Genomic DNA, 16,916 nt, shown 5'->3' with positions numbered 1-16,916 from the left:
TGCACTGTAGAAAACTACACAGGGATGGGAGCCCAGGACTCATCCTGGACCAGCAATGGAGACTTCCTGCTATGCCATCTGGATCCAAATGAGATGATTCTGTAAGAGCCCCTTTCTATGCAGGACATTGTCTCTCATCCCTCAGACTTTCCATCTGGACATCTCAACTCTGCTCCTCTCCTACAGCCTCATCTTTCTCCGCATCATGGCTAAAATGTGCCTTCAGTAACCCCCAAAATAACTTTTGATTCCACCCTGCCTCAGGGCCTTAGCACTTACGGCTCTCCTCTGGAACCACCATTTCCTTACTCAGCCTTTCAGTTGTCCTTTTGATCTCTGATGTTCCTACCCTCAAAAAAAAGAACACTTCCTTCTTCCCTTGGTAACGTTTCTCCCCTCCACTATGCCAGTCCCAATCACAGTGTCCTCACTTGACTGTCTCACCACAGTGATCCATTTTTCTCTCTGTGTTACCTTGACGAAGTTGCTATACCTTTCTGAGCTTCCATTTCGCTATCTGTATGATGAAATATTTGAGTAACACACAAACACACTGTGTACTCTTCTCTATGGTAGCATTTTTCATGCTAGACTGCCACCTCTGGTTAATTTGCATGACTGTCCTCACCCAGGCTCTCATCTCTGGAGCAGGAGCTCTACCTCATTAGTCCTGGAACAGCCAGTACCTGGACACAGGGCTTTACGAACAGCATGGCACCAATAAATCTTTATTGAAGAAAATAAATCAATGAGCATGTGTCCATTAAAGCGTTGCTGTGCCTAGACTCTCTGACCTGGGATAAGGGTGAGAAGTATCCCTTTTATTTCCTCCAACTTGGAGCCCAGAGCCTCCCTCCCATCAGGAGCCAGCTGTTTTCAATGTCTGGACTCAGAGCTGCCTTCCTGGACGTGCTGAGGCCTTTTCTCCAGTCCAGAAATGAATCTGGGCTGCCTGAACATAGGAAGAGCAAGGGATGTGAGACTGTGTGGGACACAGACATGGATGAAGCTGCTACTGCAGCTTAAGAGGCTCAGGCCCAGGGGACAAGATGTGAGGCCACCTTATTCCCTCATTCCCTTGGGCTTGGAGGGAGGATCCTTGGCTGCAATGATAGCACCCTCCAACCAATCCAGTGGGTTTACAAGGGGCCATGACTTGGAAAACAGCTGTTGAAACCCAAGTGGTCATAGTGGGATTTAATAGAGCAGGGCTTGGTGACAAAAGGACCTCACTTCTAGAACAGACACAAAAACACGGGGGGGGGGAGAAGAGAGAGAGAGAGAAGAGAGAGAGAGAGAGAAGAGAGAGAAAGAGAAGAGAGAGAAAGAGAAGAGAGAGAGAGAGAGGAGAGAGAGAGAGACAGAGACAGAGAGAGAGACAGAGACAGAGACAGAGACAGAGAGACAGACGGAGAGAAAGAGAGAGAGCACCAGTCCCAGAGCCACCCACCAGAGGCTGATTCACACACCAAGACAGCCTCACACATTATATCCTCAGAGGCACACTACTGCTGCTGATTGGGAACTGGCTGCCATGAACCTCCTCAGGCGCTTTGCTGTGATGACCCATTTGCACAGAGTCTTGGTTTCTAGAACCTCTCAGGTCCAGGGGAAGACAGGTTTCATCTGTCAGTGTTAGTCACAGTGTCCTCACTTCACTGTCTCACCATAATGACACATTTTTTTTTCTGTGTTACCTTGAGCAAGTTGCTATACCTCTCTGAGCTTCCATTGCCCTATCGACATAGACTAAATGATCTTCAATTCTTGTTCTTCTCACACGTTCAGTGACCCTGTCGCTTAGGGGACTGCTACAGTCACAGCTACCTGCTGTGCCAGCCAACTGCCTAGTTGCAAGTCACCTGATGACACTGCTGTCCTGGGGGCTATTATGCCTCCCATGAGCCCCAGTGCAAGTATTCTCAGTATCCTCTAAGGTTGCCCTCACTAACCCCTAAAATACTTCATGACACCATTGGCATCTCACCCTGCCTAAAATTGCCTCTTTTCACAGCCCAGGGCTACAGAATGGGTGGGCAGCTGACTTGAGTCTCCCAGACTAGGTCCTTAAAAAAAAATATATATATATATATATATATATATATATATATATATATATATATATATATATATAAAATCTCACTATATATAATAATCTCACTATCTTAAGTCCCACGACAGACTTCAGAAACTCTAGTCCAGGGCCTTGATGCAACCCAGAAGATCCTCATGGGCTGGACCTTGGAATTCAGGCTAGCTCCTGACCGAGCACCCTCATTCTATAGAACTGCAGCAGAGGAACTCACGGTCTCCACTGGGACACACGTTTCTAATCCTGCACCGCCTCATGGTAGCCAATCTTGACTGCTACAAGTGCACAGAATAGAAACTGGCTCTGCTTATTTGCAGTTTCCAAAACCACCTCAGTGGCCTGGTCTTTGTGCTTCGAGTGCTGCTCCTCCTCTCCCTTTCCCGGACTAATCTCTTTCCTCACACATTTCAGGCATCTAATCCTCTGGGAAACCTCCACTGACTCCATTACAACCCCCAGGCCTGAGTGGGTGCCCTCTCTGAGCCTTCTCATGGCCCCTGAAACTTCCTCCTGTCACTCTCTGTTGTACTCTGCTGTGCCTTTCTTGGCCTCTCCCCAACCGGTCCACTGGAGGCGACATCTGAGTATGTCGGGCATGACCCGCCCTGGCATGACCAGCCCTGGACCCTCACAGATTCTGTAAGGAAGGCTTTGTCTCAAACCCTTTCATATATCAACCACCGGATTAGCAAATATTTAAAGGAACGAATAACGTCAAGAGCGACGGTGAAGGACAAAGAATACTATCCTACCGTGCTCCTGAGAGAATAAATTGGTCCCACCTCTTTTCAGATCCATTTCTCAATGGTTGCTCAGGGTTCAAATATTTGTAGAGTTTTGTGCCAAAGTTCCATGTCTGTGTATCTCTTCTAGAGTGGCACATCCTCTCTGAACAAAGATATTGGAAAAACTTTTGAGAACTTTAAAAGTTGGGGAAAAAATGTGAAAGGTCCTTGTGTGTGGAAGTAGTTAAAGAAGTATGGCATATCACCTAGAACACTGTGTAGAAGCTAAAAATGATGAGACAGTTTTTCATGAACTGACAGGAGAAGTTCACCCAGACTTGCTGTAAAATGCAAAAATCAAGTGCCACACCATACGTGCATCAAGAGCCAATACGTACCTTATGGCCCCACGAAAGGCAAGCGCATGTTTCTATTAGTGCATGTATGTGCATGTAAATGCATTGACTGAGGAATTTTTGAGGAAACACATTAAACCCCTGCTAAGGGGGCTGGTGATGGAGAGGCGTGGACAAGGGAGACTATTGTTTTATCATCTGTATTTGCGCAAATAAGGCAATATTGTAAACAGGTCTTTAATAAAAGAAACTGTTGCGATTGGTAATAATGAGAATAATGAGAGTCACTTCCCCTCTTGCAGGAGCTTCTGCGAAACTTGCTTGCAAGCCGAGAAAATCGTATTGAGATCCTCTCACGTACCCAGCGCTTTCACACATGTAATTTACCTGTAATTTATCCAGTTCAGTCTCAGGGCTGGCAAAATCCAGTTGACCCCTCCTCCCTGTAACATCTGCTCCAAATTTTAAAATCAACTTTTTCTTGAATACCTACATACTTGTTTAAATCTCAGCTGAGGGAGACACGGCATAAAACTGGGGACTGACACGGTAGCCTTTCTTGATATAAATCCCACCCATCTGCAGGATGGGGATTCGGGGGTGGGTCTTGTCACCGTCACTCACAGCCCCTCCCTGACTCCTTGCAGAACTCTGCGTCCCTTCAAGGCAGTGGCACCGAGGCAGCTCATTTTCTCAAAGGAGACTCAGAAAGAAAAGAAAATGTGACTGAGCTGGGCAGGGTTGTCCGCCTCACCTGCCATCAGGCTCCGGGGACTGAGCAGCCTGGCCTTCTGGGCCAGCCCGGGACTCATTTCTTTGAAAAATCTCTCGGTTGGTGTATTAGTCCGCTCGGGCTGCCGTAACAAAATACCACAGGCTGGGTGACTTAAACAACAGACATTTATTTTCTCACAGTTCTGCCAAGTGGGAAGATCGAGATCAAGGTTTCTGGTGAAGGCTCTCCGATTTGGTTTCTGGTGAAGGCTCTCGTCATGGTTGGCCTCCTTCTTGCTAAGACGTCACACGGCCTTTCCTGGGTGCATGCGGTGCAGAGAGGAAGAGACATCCCTGCTGTCCAAATGTTCCTGCAGAATCACGGTTGTCACTACCTCGAGATACTGATAGATACAATGAGCTCTGTGGCGTCTCATCTCATAAGGACACTAATCCAGTCGGAGCAGGCCTCCACCCTTATGACCTCATTTAACCCCAATTCCCTCCTAAAGGCTCTAGCTCCAGATACAGTCCCATTAGGCGTCAGGGCTTCAACCCATTAATTGCGGGGTGGAGGAACACAATTCAGTCCATAGCAGTTGGCAAGGTTTTCGGTTGCTGACCCTCACTTTCCCGCGTTTCTGATTCCCTGCTGTCTAAATGTCCCTGCAGAATCACAGATGTCACTACCCTGACATACTGACAGATACAACTGGCCCCTCGTCCTGCCTAAAGCAACCTACTACCACATCCCAGGGTTACTAATGAGGAGGTGAATTGAGTCTCCTAGCCCAGAGGCCCTGCTGATCCATGTCACTGCCTTAAGCGTCATCGTAGACGTCAGAAACCCCGGACCAGGCCCTGGGTACACCCTGGAATATCTTAGGTGGGCAAGACCTTGGGATGGTTCCCTGGGACAGATCCCGGCCCCTGAGAAAACTCACTCAAAAACTGCAGCAGAAGGGGCTCAAGGACTCCGTGGGGCACAGGTTTCTCGTCTTGTTCTGCCACCTGGTGGCAGATGGCTGCGTCTACAAGGAGACAGATGGAAACTGCACAAAACCTGGGCCTTCATTCCTGGGAAATCTCCAGCAGTTTGGAACAACCTTCCTACTTAGAAAATGAGTTTCTTTATATGAGAATGAAAGTTGTGCTGAGAGATGACAGTGTAGCTTTCTGGGTCTTCATTTCATTCGTTTCTTTAAGTTAACAATTTAAACCTAGCTTTTATTAAGCATTTAAACACAACTTGCCAGTTTGGTCATTTTAATCACATAGCTAGTCATATAAGAAACATTACTTTCACTTGTTCATTGGTTCATGTTCAATTAACTCCTAAGTTTCAGTGGAGTGGTGTAGGAGAAAACCCAACTGGAGTAGACTCAAGGAGAGAAAAGGGAGATAGGACAGACAAGACCTGCTCACTTCTTGGAGGAGTTTCTAAGTATTTCGAAACACTTGCTGGAAATTCACAAGATTTCGGTGAGAATTTCTGTGCACATCAGAGGGAATGATGCATTCACATGAAAGCTAAGGGCTCTTTACCTCTGATTTGCACACGAATCCTGTGAATCTCAGGGCTGTCTGGAACCATTTGAACCCTCCTCTCTGCAGCATACTGTACAAGTGACCACTCGGGCTGTGTTTCAACACCTCTAACGTTACTAATCTCATTACCTTACAAAGCCAGCGATGGCCTGGCTGGTGGGAAGGACATCTTCGTGTGGATCCCATCTGCAGCATCTGCGGTCTTGTTAACCTCTTTCTCGGCTCCTTCCCCTGACCTTGTCTCTGCAACTCTGGGTCCACCTAGAACTCTGGTGTGACACCCCAAGAGCAGATGTGATGGCTGAGGTCCAATCATAGTCTTTTAGTGGATGTGTATTCAGGGGGCAAACACATAACGCTGCATTTACCTCCACCCTATGAAGATACAAAGAGCCTTCAATACACATCCATTACTCATAAATGACGACATCTTATGTATCAGGATCACGCTTACAATTTCATCTGCAAGGTTTAACTGTTAAATGTGAGAAAAACAGTGCACAGTAACGTCACAATAGTGTCCACGTGAGTGAAGTAGGATGACCAACTGTCCCACTTTGCCTGGGATGGAGAGCTTTCCTGGGACAGGGGCCTTTAAGTTTTAAAACTGGAATGGTCCTGCCCACAGCAAACTAGGACCCTGTGTGACCTTGGCATGCGATGAACCATTCATTGGCAAATAAGATGAGCTACTGCTAGAAGACCTCTACACATCGTGTTCTCTCGAGGAGGACCTTCAGGGCCGTTCTGCTCAGCAAGCAGAAACGTGGCTCAAGCCTGCTGGGAGGGCCAGGAGGAAGCAACAGAGGAAAGGAAGATTGGAGGAGTGGGAGTAAGAGACACAGGAACAGACGGAATGTGACGTACCACAAACGTATCCACTGCTGGAGCACAAGGCTGGAGGAGGGAGGGACGATGGGGCAGGGGCAGAGGGGCGGAATGGGGCGTGGAGGGGGCAGGCCCTCGGCCTCCTTGCACCCGGCAGAGTGACGAGCTTCACCGGTGTCTTCAACGAAGTCGTGTTGGTCCCTACTGGCACATCACACACTCTTGGAAGCATGATCTTCACTCCCTTCCTTCCACCTGCTGACCTGGTGAGTCTGGCTTCCCTCCATTGTCCTGGAATGTCCTCTGGGAGGCTGGACTTTCGTCTGTGCAGGTCACTGCTGCATCCCCAGCCCCTGGAAGAGGGCCGGGGGAGGCACACAACAGTTGCCGGATGGGGTAACGGAAGCCGGGGATGGGAGGGCCATTAGGATCCGGCTGTTTAGTTTGTCTTTCAGAATGTGAAAGGGCCGCGAAAAGATCCTGAGGAGTTGGTTGTTGCGTCTGACGCCACGGAGGACCCATCCAGGGGCACAGGCTTGCCCAGGGAACCTGCTCTTCTGCGAGGGTCTTGGAGGAGCCGGCTCCAGAGGGCCCTGGCATGTTTCACCAAGTGCTTCAGGTGAGAGCTCCTTGGGAGCCAGCCTCTGCCTCTCTCACTGCTCACCACCAAGCCCATCCGCCGCCCCTTGCTGTTCCACCAAGAGAACCTCAGACCAAGCCAGAAATCCCCAGGGCTTCCAAGGTCCACTTGTCACTCTGCTTTTCTCCCTAGGAGAGGACACCCGACACTCAGAATCTGAGACCACCGGAGCCACAGACACAAAGGTCTGAACGGTGACCGAGCCCCTTCTGCTGCTCCATGCCCCTGCCCGCCCGCGGTGTCCCGGTCACCGGGCCTGAAATAAACGCCGGCACGCTTGACTGTTTTTTGCTTTGTGGCATTTGATGTAACTTTCAACACGTCGGGTGAACTGGGGGTGATCAGCTTTCGCGGTGGTGGGCTTGCGGAGGGAGAGAGCTAGCATCTGCCTTAGCCCTGTGAGGCTGTCCGCCCTCCTCCTCGAGGCAGCGCTGCTTGTTCCCGGGTCCTGGTGGCAATGGGCCGTGGCCAGTCAACGGTGAGTCTTCCACAGCTGGCAGCTCTGACCCTGGTGGGGCACTTACATGCAGGAATGAGGACGGAGTAACGTCTCTCTCCCCGCAGCAATGCGCACGGTCTTCATATCTGAGGAAAACTGGGCGGTGTTTACATGCGGAGGCGGGAGGGTCATGTGGAGGAAGAATCTGTGGATCTCAGAAAAGGCGTTAGCCCCTGTACTGACAAAGAGCTCCCAAGCCCCACCCTGCCCCACCGCAAGACAGAGAGCCCTTCCAACAGGCGACCTCGTCTCCAACTATGCATTGTTCCTTTACAGAAGGTGAGGGCTTCATTTTTTTTCTTTTCTTTTGCCTTCCTAAGGTGACCTTGGCATGTGCTGCAACACAGTATCCGCGGGAGAATTCTGAAAGGGGGGGTTGGAGCATACTTGTTTCTTTAACCTGTTAGAAATTGCAACACAAGCAATCACCACGGTCAGTGGAGAGACAGCAGGCCTTTCGGACACACAGTAATGGGTGGGAGGACGTCACAGGGGCCAACGTCAAATTACATTGATCTGTTTACTTTCTGAATGAGGAGCTGAATCCCGCTGATGCTCCCAGAGTGGGGCCCTCAGCTTTGCAGACTGGGCGGCTCTAGTGTTTCAGCCTGCCCAGGGGAGAGCAACACTCTCAAGGACCCACTCTCACAGGAGGCCGACCCATCCTCCCTGCTGGCACATTCTCTTGCTTCTCTCTCGTTGAGACTGAAATAAATCTGGAAGTGTTGGGTGGTTTTATGGGTCAATATCTTTTTACACCTCTGGAGAAAGATATTTAGTTGGGATAGGGTTGGCTGTTGGAGGGGAGCTTAAGACATATACATGTATCTGGACCCATGTATGCGGTGATAGTCATGGGACAGCATTGCTTGTTCCTAAGTACCTGTTAGGGCTGTGGCCTACACACAATGCCTTTTCCACAGGTATCTTGCTATGGGCCTTGAGGAGGGCAATTCAGTGTAACAGTGTGGAAAAAATATCATCTCTCCCTGCCCAAATGCATGCACCCTTCATACCTGACAATGTTTACTGGCTTCAAATGGAGAGCAAGTGGCTTGGGATTTTGAGGAAAGGCCTCAGATTGAGGTACACATAATCAGCTCCAACTATCCCCACCCCAAACTAAGACAGAGCCCTTCCAAAACCCTTTCCCCATTCACCTCAGATTACATGTTTTCATATTTTGACCCCCACCCTCACCCGACCACCACCACCTCCAGCCTTTCTTTGATGCCAGCGGAGGAATGTGAGTGAGGGGTTGCAATGTTACATTCGCTGGATCCTACACATGGTAGGGTAGGCCTTGAGAGAACTGGTGGCAGGATCCCACGGTGTTTGTGACGAAGGGCACAAAAAGGCTTTGCGAGGGCAGCGGGCAGGGATGTAAAACATGCATGTCAATCTCTAAGAACTGAAGATAATTTTAGGCTAGTTATTATAATCACTATACCCACCAGGATTATTCTAAGGCATGGAGAATACTGGTCCTTTAAAAACCACGCTAGTGCTGGCCACTGTAGTTTGTGGTAGGGTTTGGCCTTCAGCAGATCCCGCACCCCACTCAGAAAACCTCCATAGCTTCCTGGGCCAGCCAAGCCGGATCTGAGCTCCTCAGCCTGGCCACCAAGGCTCTTCCTAGCTTCGTTCCAGGCTAGTTTAAACTTATCTCTCACCCCTACAGACAGTTTACCCTCTGTATAGACAGGATAACTTATCCATTCTAACATCTAGGCCTTTGATTCTGAAAACAACAGCAACAACGACTCTCTGCAGTCGTATCACCCACTGAGCTCTGTCTCTCCCACGCTTCAGGGACGAACATCTGCTCAGTGGCTTCTGGGAATCAGCTCCGGTGAGTGCAACACTTACCCCCTTGCCCATCGCTCTTTACGGATGCTGAATGTAAAGCACCTGCTGTGTGCCCTGTAGAAACTGCACAGGGACAGGAGTCCAGGGCAGCTTCCAGGCATGCCACAGGTGGAGTCTTTTCTCTGGCTCACCCAAGGGCCAAGAGCAGCTTCTTTCCAAAGAGTCACTTTCCACTACACGTTTATTTTATTTTATTATTTTCTTAATCTCTCAGCCCTGAAGTCCACCAACTGAGGCTCCTGGCTCCTGTACATGTCCCCACTCCCAGATCATCTCTCCACAGTCTCCCCAAATTCTAACCATCCAGTTCCACTGAAGAACATGGAATGCTCCCAATGCCCACAATACCCTGCCTCGGGGACGCACTGCACTGACGACTCCTTCAGTGCTTCAGATCTCAGATGGCATCTCGCGGCAAGGAAGCCCTCCTTGCTCCCAGACACCCACCACCCAGGATTAAATGTCTCTCCTCTAGGTTCCCATACCACCTGGTCCTTATCCTCATCCCGGCAATGAATACATCTGGCTGATTTACTTACATGACAGCCCCATCTAGACTCTCAGATGTGGGGCAGAGGCTGAGTCTGGTGCATTCCTGTACCTCCAGCGCCCGGCACAGTGCCTCACATATAGCAGGTAGTCAGTATATGTATGTTGAACAAATGAGTCGATGAGCAAGGTGTCTAATTCATTGAATTTTTATTTTTCCCTACATTCTGGAGAATTAGGCAAATACAAGCAGAGAGCGGTTGTAATTTTGTGCAACAGACACTGATTGCCTTTTTATCTTTTTCTATTTGGAGGCGGGAATGAGTGTACTGGTAGTCTCTCAAACTTCCAAAAAACAGCTTATTCCAGTGCTGTGATAAGTTACAGCCATTAAATGATATAGTATCCTGATTTACTTTATGAAACAGCAAATCCCTCCTGCTAAAACCGAAACAGAGAACAATAAAACATTTGACCAACGTCATTCATAAACCTAGATGTCCAACTTAAATATTCAATCAAGTGTCTATGGAACAAAGGATTTTGAAAAAAAAAAAAAAAAGATGCTTGGGTATGGTTTTTGTTTCAACTTTGATATAATTATATCACCATGTAGTTTTAACCGGTTTATTTCCTGTAAGTTAATTATCATTTTAAGACAAGTTAAGGGAAACAGAACTTTGCAATACGCAAATTGAAGGCTAAATCACTGGGAAACACAAATAGAACTGGAACACAGACACCATGGGCGGCATGTTCTCCCTAACCCCACTCTACCCCTCGACTCTTGAAAAGTCAGGGCCCCAGTGCCCACGGCTGTGGGGCCCTTTCGGCTACCCACAGCAAAACAAAGTGAAGGCTCAGCTTCAGCCTTCACTGCTGGCAGAAGGGGTCCCTGACACTAGCCTGAGACTGCAACCAGCACTGGCACTGTCCCGGGTACTGATCATTGCTCCAGCCATGCCTCTAACCCTGGCACTGGCACTTGCATTGGTGCTGGTGCTGATGCTTGCTTCAGCCATGGCATAGGCCCTGGAACTGGAACTGGCACTAACACTGGCACTTGTCACGTCACCAACGGCAGCTGCATCTCGGGCACAGGGTATCGCCTCCTCTTCTCTCAAGGCCTCATTTACTGCCACGGAAAGGAATGGGGGTGGGTGTCATTCACTTTGGCCACAAACTCTGGGACTTCCATCTGTCTTGTTTCCTTTGAGAGCCCCCACAAGAATACCTAGAGCGGGGGATAGCTGTGGGACACCTATTTGTGCACCAGATACTCCTGCTGCACACTAGCTCTGGTGATGGGCTTCATGGACTCCCCAAAGACGAAATGCTTTTTAGACGAATGTGCCTCCAACACCCTCAGCACCTCCCAGACCACCTTCTCGGGGACACAGCCGGCCTGCATGAAGACGGAGTCCAGAGAAATCATCAGGAGCCGGGTCTTTGGTGTGCCCTGGTGGCCTGTCAGGCCCCAAACCAGGGCAGGATCGATTTTTCTGATCAAAGCATAGGAGTGTTCTGCTGGATCACGTTCCTTCAGATAGAACCCAAACACTAACTCGGGGAGGTCAGAGGCTTTCTTGAAAATCTCAGGGAGGAAGCTCCTGTACCTTTTGATGACATACTTCAGCATGTCTGCCCTTTTGATCGCCACCGTCTTCCGGTTCTTAACCAGCAGGTACTGCACCAGCTCAGCTACTTTCTAGCTCACAGGGTCCCTGGGCATGCGCATCACGGAGGTTGGGGGCCCGCGGGGTGCTGCGGGGGCGGCGGGGGGCGGCGCGGGGCGGCGGGGGCGCGGGGCAGGACAGACGGTTGCCTAGGGGTCTCTGGGGTCCACAAAGGAACTTTCAGAAGCACCTGAGCAGGGGCTCCATGCCTCAGAAGAAGTGATCCCAGGGCTCCCGGGAGCACTTGGTGTCCCCGCTGCAGGCGCCCCCGTGGGGGTCTCTCGGGCAAGGAGGAGAGGAGGAGGCCACCGGGCCTCTGAGACCCGCAGGCCCTGGGTGTCACCTCTACCGCGGACGTTCTCACCTGCGGCTTTGGCTGGCCCAGGAAGCAGGAACTCTGGGAAGAGATGCGCGTCCACGGGCATTCGGCGGCCGGAGCGCTGTGTGCCAGGCCGCGAAGACAGTGACGTCGCCGCGGCTGTTGTGGCGGCTGCTGAGAAGACCCGGAGCCCCAGGGTCTTGAGTCGGAGACCGCCGCCCTCAGACCCGGAGGAGAAAGAGGAGGGGGAGAAGGAGGAGCAGGAGGAGGAGGACGAGGAGGACGAGGAGGACGAGGAGGAGGACGAGGAGGACGAAGCGGGAGGGGAGGGGGCTAAGCCTCCTCTGCCCGGGTCTTCCCGGAGCTGTGGGAATGGACGGGCGCCGCCCCACAGTGCCTCTTCTGGCAGGAAACAGTACCGCAGGCTATAGCCTGAGGGATGCGGGGGCGCTGCTCCCGGAGGTGGGGCTGCTGCTGTGAGGCTTGAAAGAGACCTCAAGCCTAAAAGCCAGGCCCAGAGTAAGCGCTTAGTAACTGTTAACTGTTGTTGTGATGGATCCGATCATTCTGGATTATCTTTGTGACCCTCCTTCTCTCCTGTGGAGAAGACTCCCTAAGAGTGTAGGCATTTCTGTCCAGCGGCTCCTCTGCAGCTTCCTCTTCAGATCATCCACCTGAAGTTGCTTTGCTCAGTGCCTGGCCTAGAGTAAGCACTTAGTGAGTTTTCCTTTGCGTTCATTTCATTAGTATAGTGCACGTCGTATCTACACTGCTTGCATCCTGTGTGGCCATCTGGATGTGGAGGAAGGACCCGCGAAACAAGTGACGTCCATGGAGAACTGAAGATGTGTTTCCTTTTCCCTATGATCAGTGGATGCCCAACATCAGTTCTCTTGTGTATTATTTCTCTCCCATACAGTCTGGAAAGTTATTGTTCATTGTAATGTAACTTTCCAAACCACCATTCGTGTAAGGACATCCTCTTTTTACGTCTCTTACTCCCATGTCACTGCACTGTGTCTCATCCTTCCTCTACAGAGCGCTCTCTCTCATTTTGCCTCTCAGCTGAGATACAGGGACGTGAAATCGACTGCTGCTTCGAGGCCAGCCCCTAGGAAGCCTGCAAATGAACAGCAAGAAGACTCCTCCACCCTAGCAAGTGCTTTCTCTTATTGTATCATGGGATCCAACTTAGCATTCCTTTTTTTCATCCTAACCTTTCTAAACAGTAACCAGTGCAACCTCCTCGCACATAACGAAACGATTGACTTTTATATAGCAGTTGTTATACTTCCCAATCACATGTACTGAATTTCCATATAATGTCCACGCTTGCGCTTCAAATTTCTTCCGTTGATCTAAATTCCGTCACTGCTAATTCCGCTGTAAAATAGATTTACAAATTGATTTCGTGCGACTGGAACTAATTCCCCCCCTCACTATTCTTCTTTTACAAAATCTCTTCTATTTTGGGAAACGTCGTCCTCTATAAGAACTTCAAAATCAAAGTTTTCAAGTTAAAAAAAAAATAATAATTCCCTGGCTTGATTTTTAACTAGAGTTTCTTAGGACATGTAGTTTACTGTGAGAATAATTAACATCTCATTAACATGAGAAGATGGAGGCTCCTCAGCCACAAAATACAGCATGTTCTTCATGTTCTTCCATTGACTCTACTTTTTCATCAGAGTACTTCGGTCACCTTTTATATTGCTTTATATAGCTTCCGCATAATTCTTAAGTTTATCCATGGCAGTCTCTTTAGTTTCATTGCTGCTATGCATTGAATATTTCTCATTATGTCTTCTGATTACTCATTTCTCACTCAGAGGAAGCCGATTGATTGGTTTCGTATATTTTGGAGCATACGGCCATCTTCATATCACCTCTCCTTAACTAGAATGCTTTTTCAGAGGAGTCTCACGCATTTTCTAGGTAGGCAATCACACACCGTCTCTGCATATTACAATTACGGTATTCATTTCCGCTTTTCTTATCACATTGACTAGGACCATGGTACCCTGTTAGCTAACAGCGGTGATGTGAAACTCTTTTGTTGTTGTCGTTCCCGCTTTTAACAGGAAGGACTGTGTTCTTTTGGGGCTAAATATGTTGTTGGTTTTGGATACCGATTGTGCCATTTCTCAACGTATTGTCTGTCAGGTCCAAGTTACTCCTTCTTTGCCCTGCTTTGGCACACTAGAGCTCATCCTTGTGAATCTTTCTCCCATGCCAGCTAACAGAATGTTAGGCTCCGGCCATAGAGAGCACTGGGGGTGACCCTACAAATCCCAGCATGAAAATATGTACCTCCTCCTAGTAGCAGTCTCCCGTTTGATGATATTCACTGAAGGAGGTCGGAGACCAGTACAGGCAAGCTCCAGCTGCACGTCCAGACCCTGATCTCCCTACTATCAGCTGCCTCTGAGCAGCTCCAGCATTCCCATGCACCACCACCACCCACCACCTTTCTGAAAATAGGAGCACCTGCATATGGATAGGTGCATGACCTGGAACCACGGGCCTGGGATCGGGCCTGATGTATCAGCCTTGATCTGGACCTGCACAGCATAGAGGAAAAGCAAAGGCCTTAACATGAAAACGTTTGGTGTGGATGGCTTTATGGGTTTGTTTCACGAGCTTAGGGTCAGCAAATAAAAGTGGGGGAGGGGGGGGTCTGCTCGTGGGGGCAGGTAGCAGCAGCCCTGACGATGTGTGAGGTCCGCCCTTTGGGATGTAACTTCAGCCATGTATACACACAGATTAGCACAGGGGGGTAGGTGGTCTCAAGCAGTAACCTTGCCTCAGGAGACACAGGAGGCCAAAATTTTAGACCTGGTGGGAATGGGCTTTGTTCTCCTCAGATGGGTACGAAGACTCCAGTGAAGCTGGTCCTAAAAGTGTGTTTTCTTGCACACAATGAGGAGGACGGGGAAGGAGAGGGTTATAACCCAGGAGTCTAGAAGGTGGTGGTTGTTTGGACTGTGGCCATCCTTTGAGATACTGTGACTGGTTGGTCTATAGTCGTCATCCAGGATGCAGTGATGGGCTCTCAGGGCCAGTATGACTCTTGAGCCAAATCCAGGACTTGGAGGCACAGGTCAAGGTCGGAAAGTCTATCATCATAACTACGCTAAAGGTAGCTCCAGGGAGCACTACCAGTGTAGGACCGCATTGTATTTTGTTCATCCACATGGCTGGTCAGGATACTGTTCATATGCCCAGTCTATGGCTTTGTAGAGGAATAGTTGTACACTACACATCAGGATGACACTGTGGGCGCAATACCGCCTGGATGGTCCGGCACTGAGTAGGGAAAACTGTGTTCTGGATCCAAGCCATCAACCATATCAGGCATAGCCAGGCCTGTAGTTACCATCTTCCTCTCCTTTCTGCAAGATCCGTGTGGTGGTAGGCATGGGTCCATAAGCCAATACTTTCATTTCCTGTCGGGAAGGGCCTGAAATTAGCTAACCTTTAAGTCCATCATAACTGTGGAAAGCCTTAGAAAGGGGTAGTGCCTGCTTTCCAGAAAAACAGAAAAGTCATGTTGGATATTTCACTGCTCCATCTGTGTATTTTCCTGCCCTGGGTCCAGGTGTCGACTCTCTGTGGATGGCATTCGGGTCAAAGAACGGACACAGAAATGGAATATGGGGGTTGTGCTCAGGAAACGGGAATCAGAGTTGGAAATCCATGACTTGGCGTCCAAAAGTATTCATATATTTGTGGGGATTGACAAATTTCACCCATATGGAAAGTATTACTGGGGTCCATTTGACTCTCCCCATGATTAACACAATCGTTTTCAGTTTGACCCAGCTTGCTGTCCTTTGAGTCAGGGCATCAACGTGTATTATCAGGCTGGTGAATTCAATGGGTGCTATGACCATGGTAAAATCACAAGGAATAATGGTCTCAATGGTGAGGGTTGGCAAGGGGTTGCATACCCTCGCTTCTATAGCCTGTAATCCACCTTCGTGAAAAAGAATCATCTGCTTGAATTTGGACGGATCCCTAGGAGTCCAAGTGACCAGAGAACCTGTGTTGGGTAAGGCCAGAAAGTGTTGAGTATTATGAGGGAACCGATGGACCACCAGGGCTGGATATGGCCGTATGACCCCAAAGGTTGGCACCAAAGATGACCAAGTCCCTATTATATGGAGCTAGCAGTTCCACTGACAATGGTTGGGGAGGCTAGAGAGGCCATTGGGTGGGAGAGCCATAGAAAATCAATGGCTCGGCATTTGCCCCAGAAAAGGATACTTGTGGGCCATTTGAATGTCCCATCATTGTTAGATGTCCTATAGTTCATTTTATTTCCATGTGGTTTTCAGGAACAAGTGGGGTTTGGTTACATAAGTTCTTTAGTGGTGACTTGTGAGATTTTGGTGCACCCATCACTCGAGCAGTATACACTCTACTGATGGTAGTCTTTTATTCCTTACCCCCTCCCAACCTTTCCCCCAAGTCCCCAAAGTCCACCGTATCATTCTTATGCCTTTGTATCCTCATAGCTTAGCACCCATTTATGAGTGAGAACATACATGTTTGGTTTTCTATTCCTGAGTTACTTCACTTTGAATAATGGTTTCCAATTCCATCCAGATTGCTGCGAATGCCACCATTTCATTTCTTTTTATGGCTGAATGGTATTGCATGGTTATATATATATATATATATATATATATATATATATATATAATCTCACATGTATATATATGTGAGATATATATGTGTATATATATATCACATATATATATACACATATATATATCTCACATATATATACATGTGAGATATATATATATATAACTCACATATATATACATGTGATATATATATATATATATATATATATATATATATAACCATGGAATACCATTCAGCCATAAAAAGAAATGAAATATATATATATACATATATATCACATATATATGTGATATATATATGTATATATATACATACACACATATATATATATGTATCACAATTTTTTCATCCACTCATTGATTGATAGGCATTTGGGCTGGTTCAATATTTTTGCAATGGCAAACTTTGCTGCTATAAACATGGATGTGCACGTATCTTTTCTATATAATGATTTCTTTTCCTCTGAGTAGATACCTAGTAGTGGGATTGCTGGGTCAAATGGTAGATC

The 16,916-nt window shown here is 48.4% G+C and overlaps 1 protein-coding gene across 1 annotated transcript; it reads right to left on the bottom strand.

The window, feature by feature from the left end:
• Positions 1 to 9,953: 9,953 nt before the first annotated feature.
• Positions 9,954 to 15,134, bottom strand: LOC141582708 (uncharacterized). The gene is made up of 3 exons (XM_074391564.1): positions 15,044 to 15,134; positions 11,801 to 12,256; positions 9,954 to 10,895 (listed from the first exon to the last, which is right to left on the bottom strand). Exons 1-3 carry the CDS (start codon positions 15,132 to 15,134, stop codon positions 10,627 to 10,629), a joined length of 816 nt encoding a protein of 271 aa, XP_074247665.1. The 3' UTR covers positions 9,954 to 10,626.
• Between the last annotated feature and the right edge of the window lie 1,782 nt (positions 15,135 to 16,916).

This window comes from Saimiri boliviensis, chromosome X, assembly GCF_048565385.1.
Source record: "Saimiri boliviensis isolate mSaiBol1 chromosome X, mSaiBol1.pri, whole genome shotgun sequence".
NCBI lineage: Eukaryota > Metazoa > Chordata > Mammalia > Primates > Cebidae > Saimiri > Saimiri boliviensis.
This window is presented reverse-complemented; position numbering and strand designations above follow the sequence as displayed.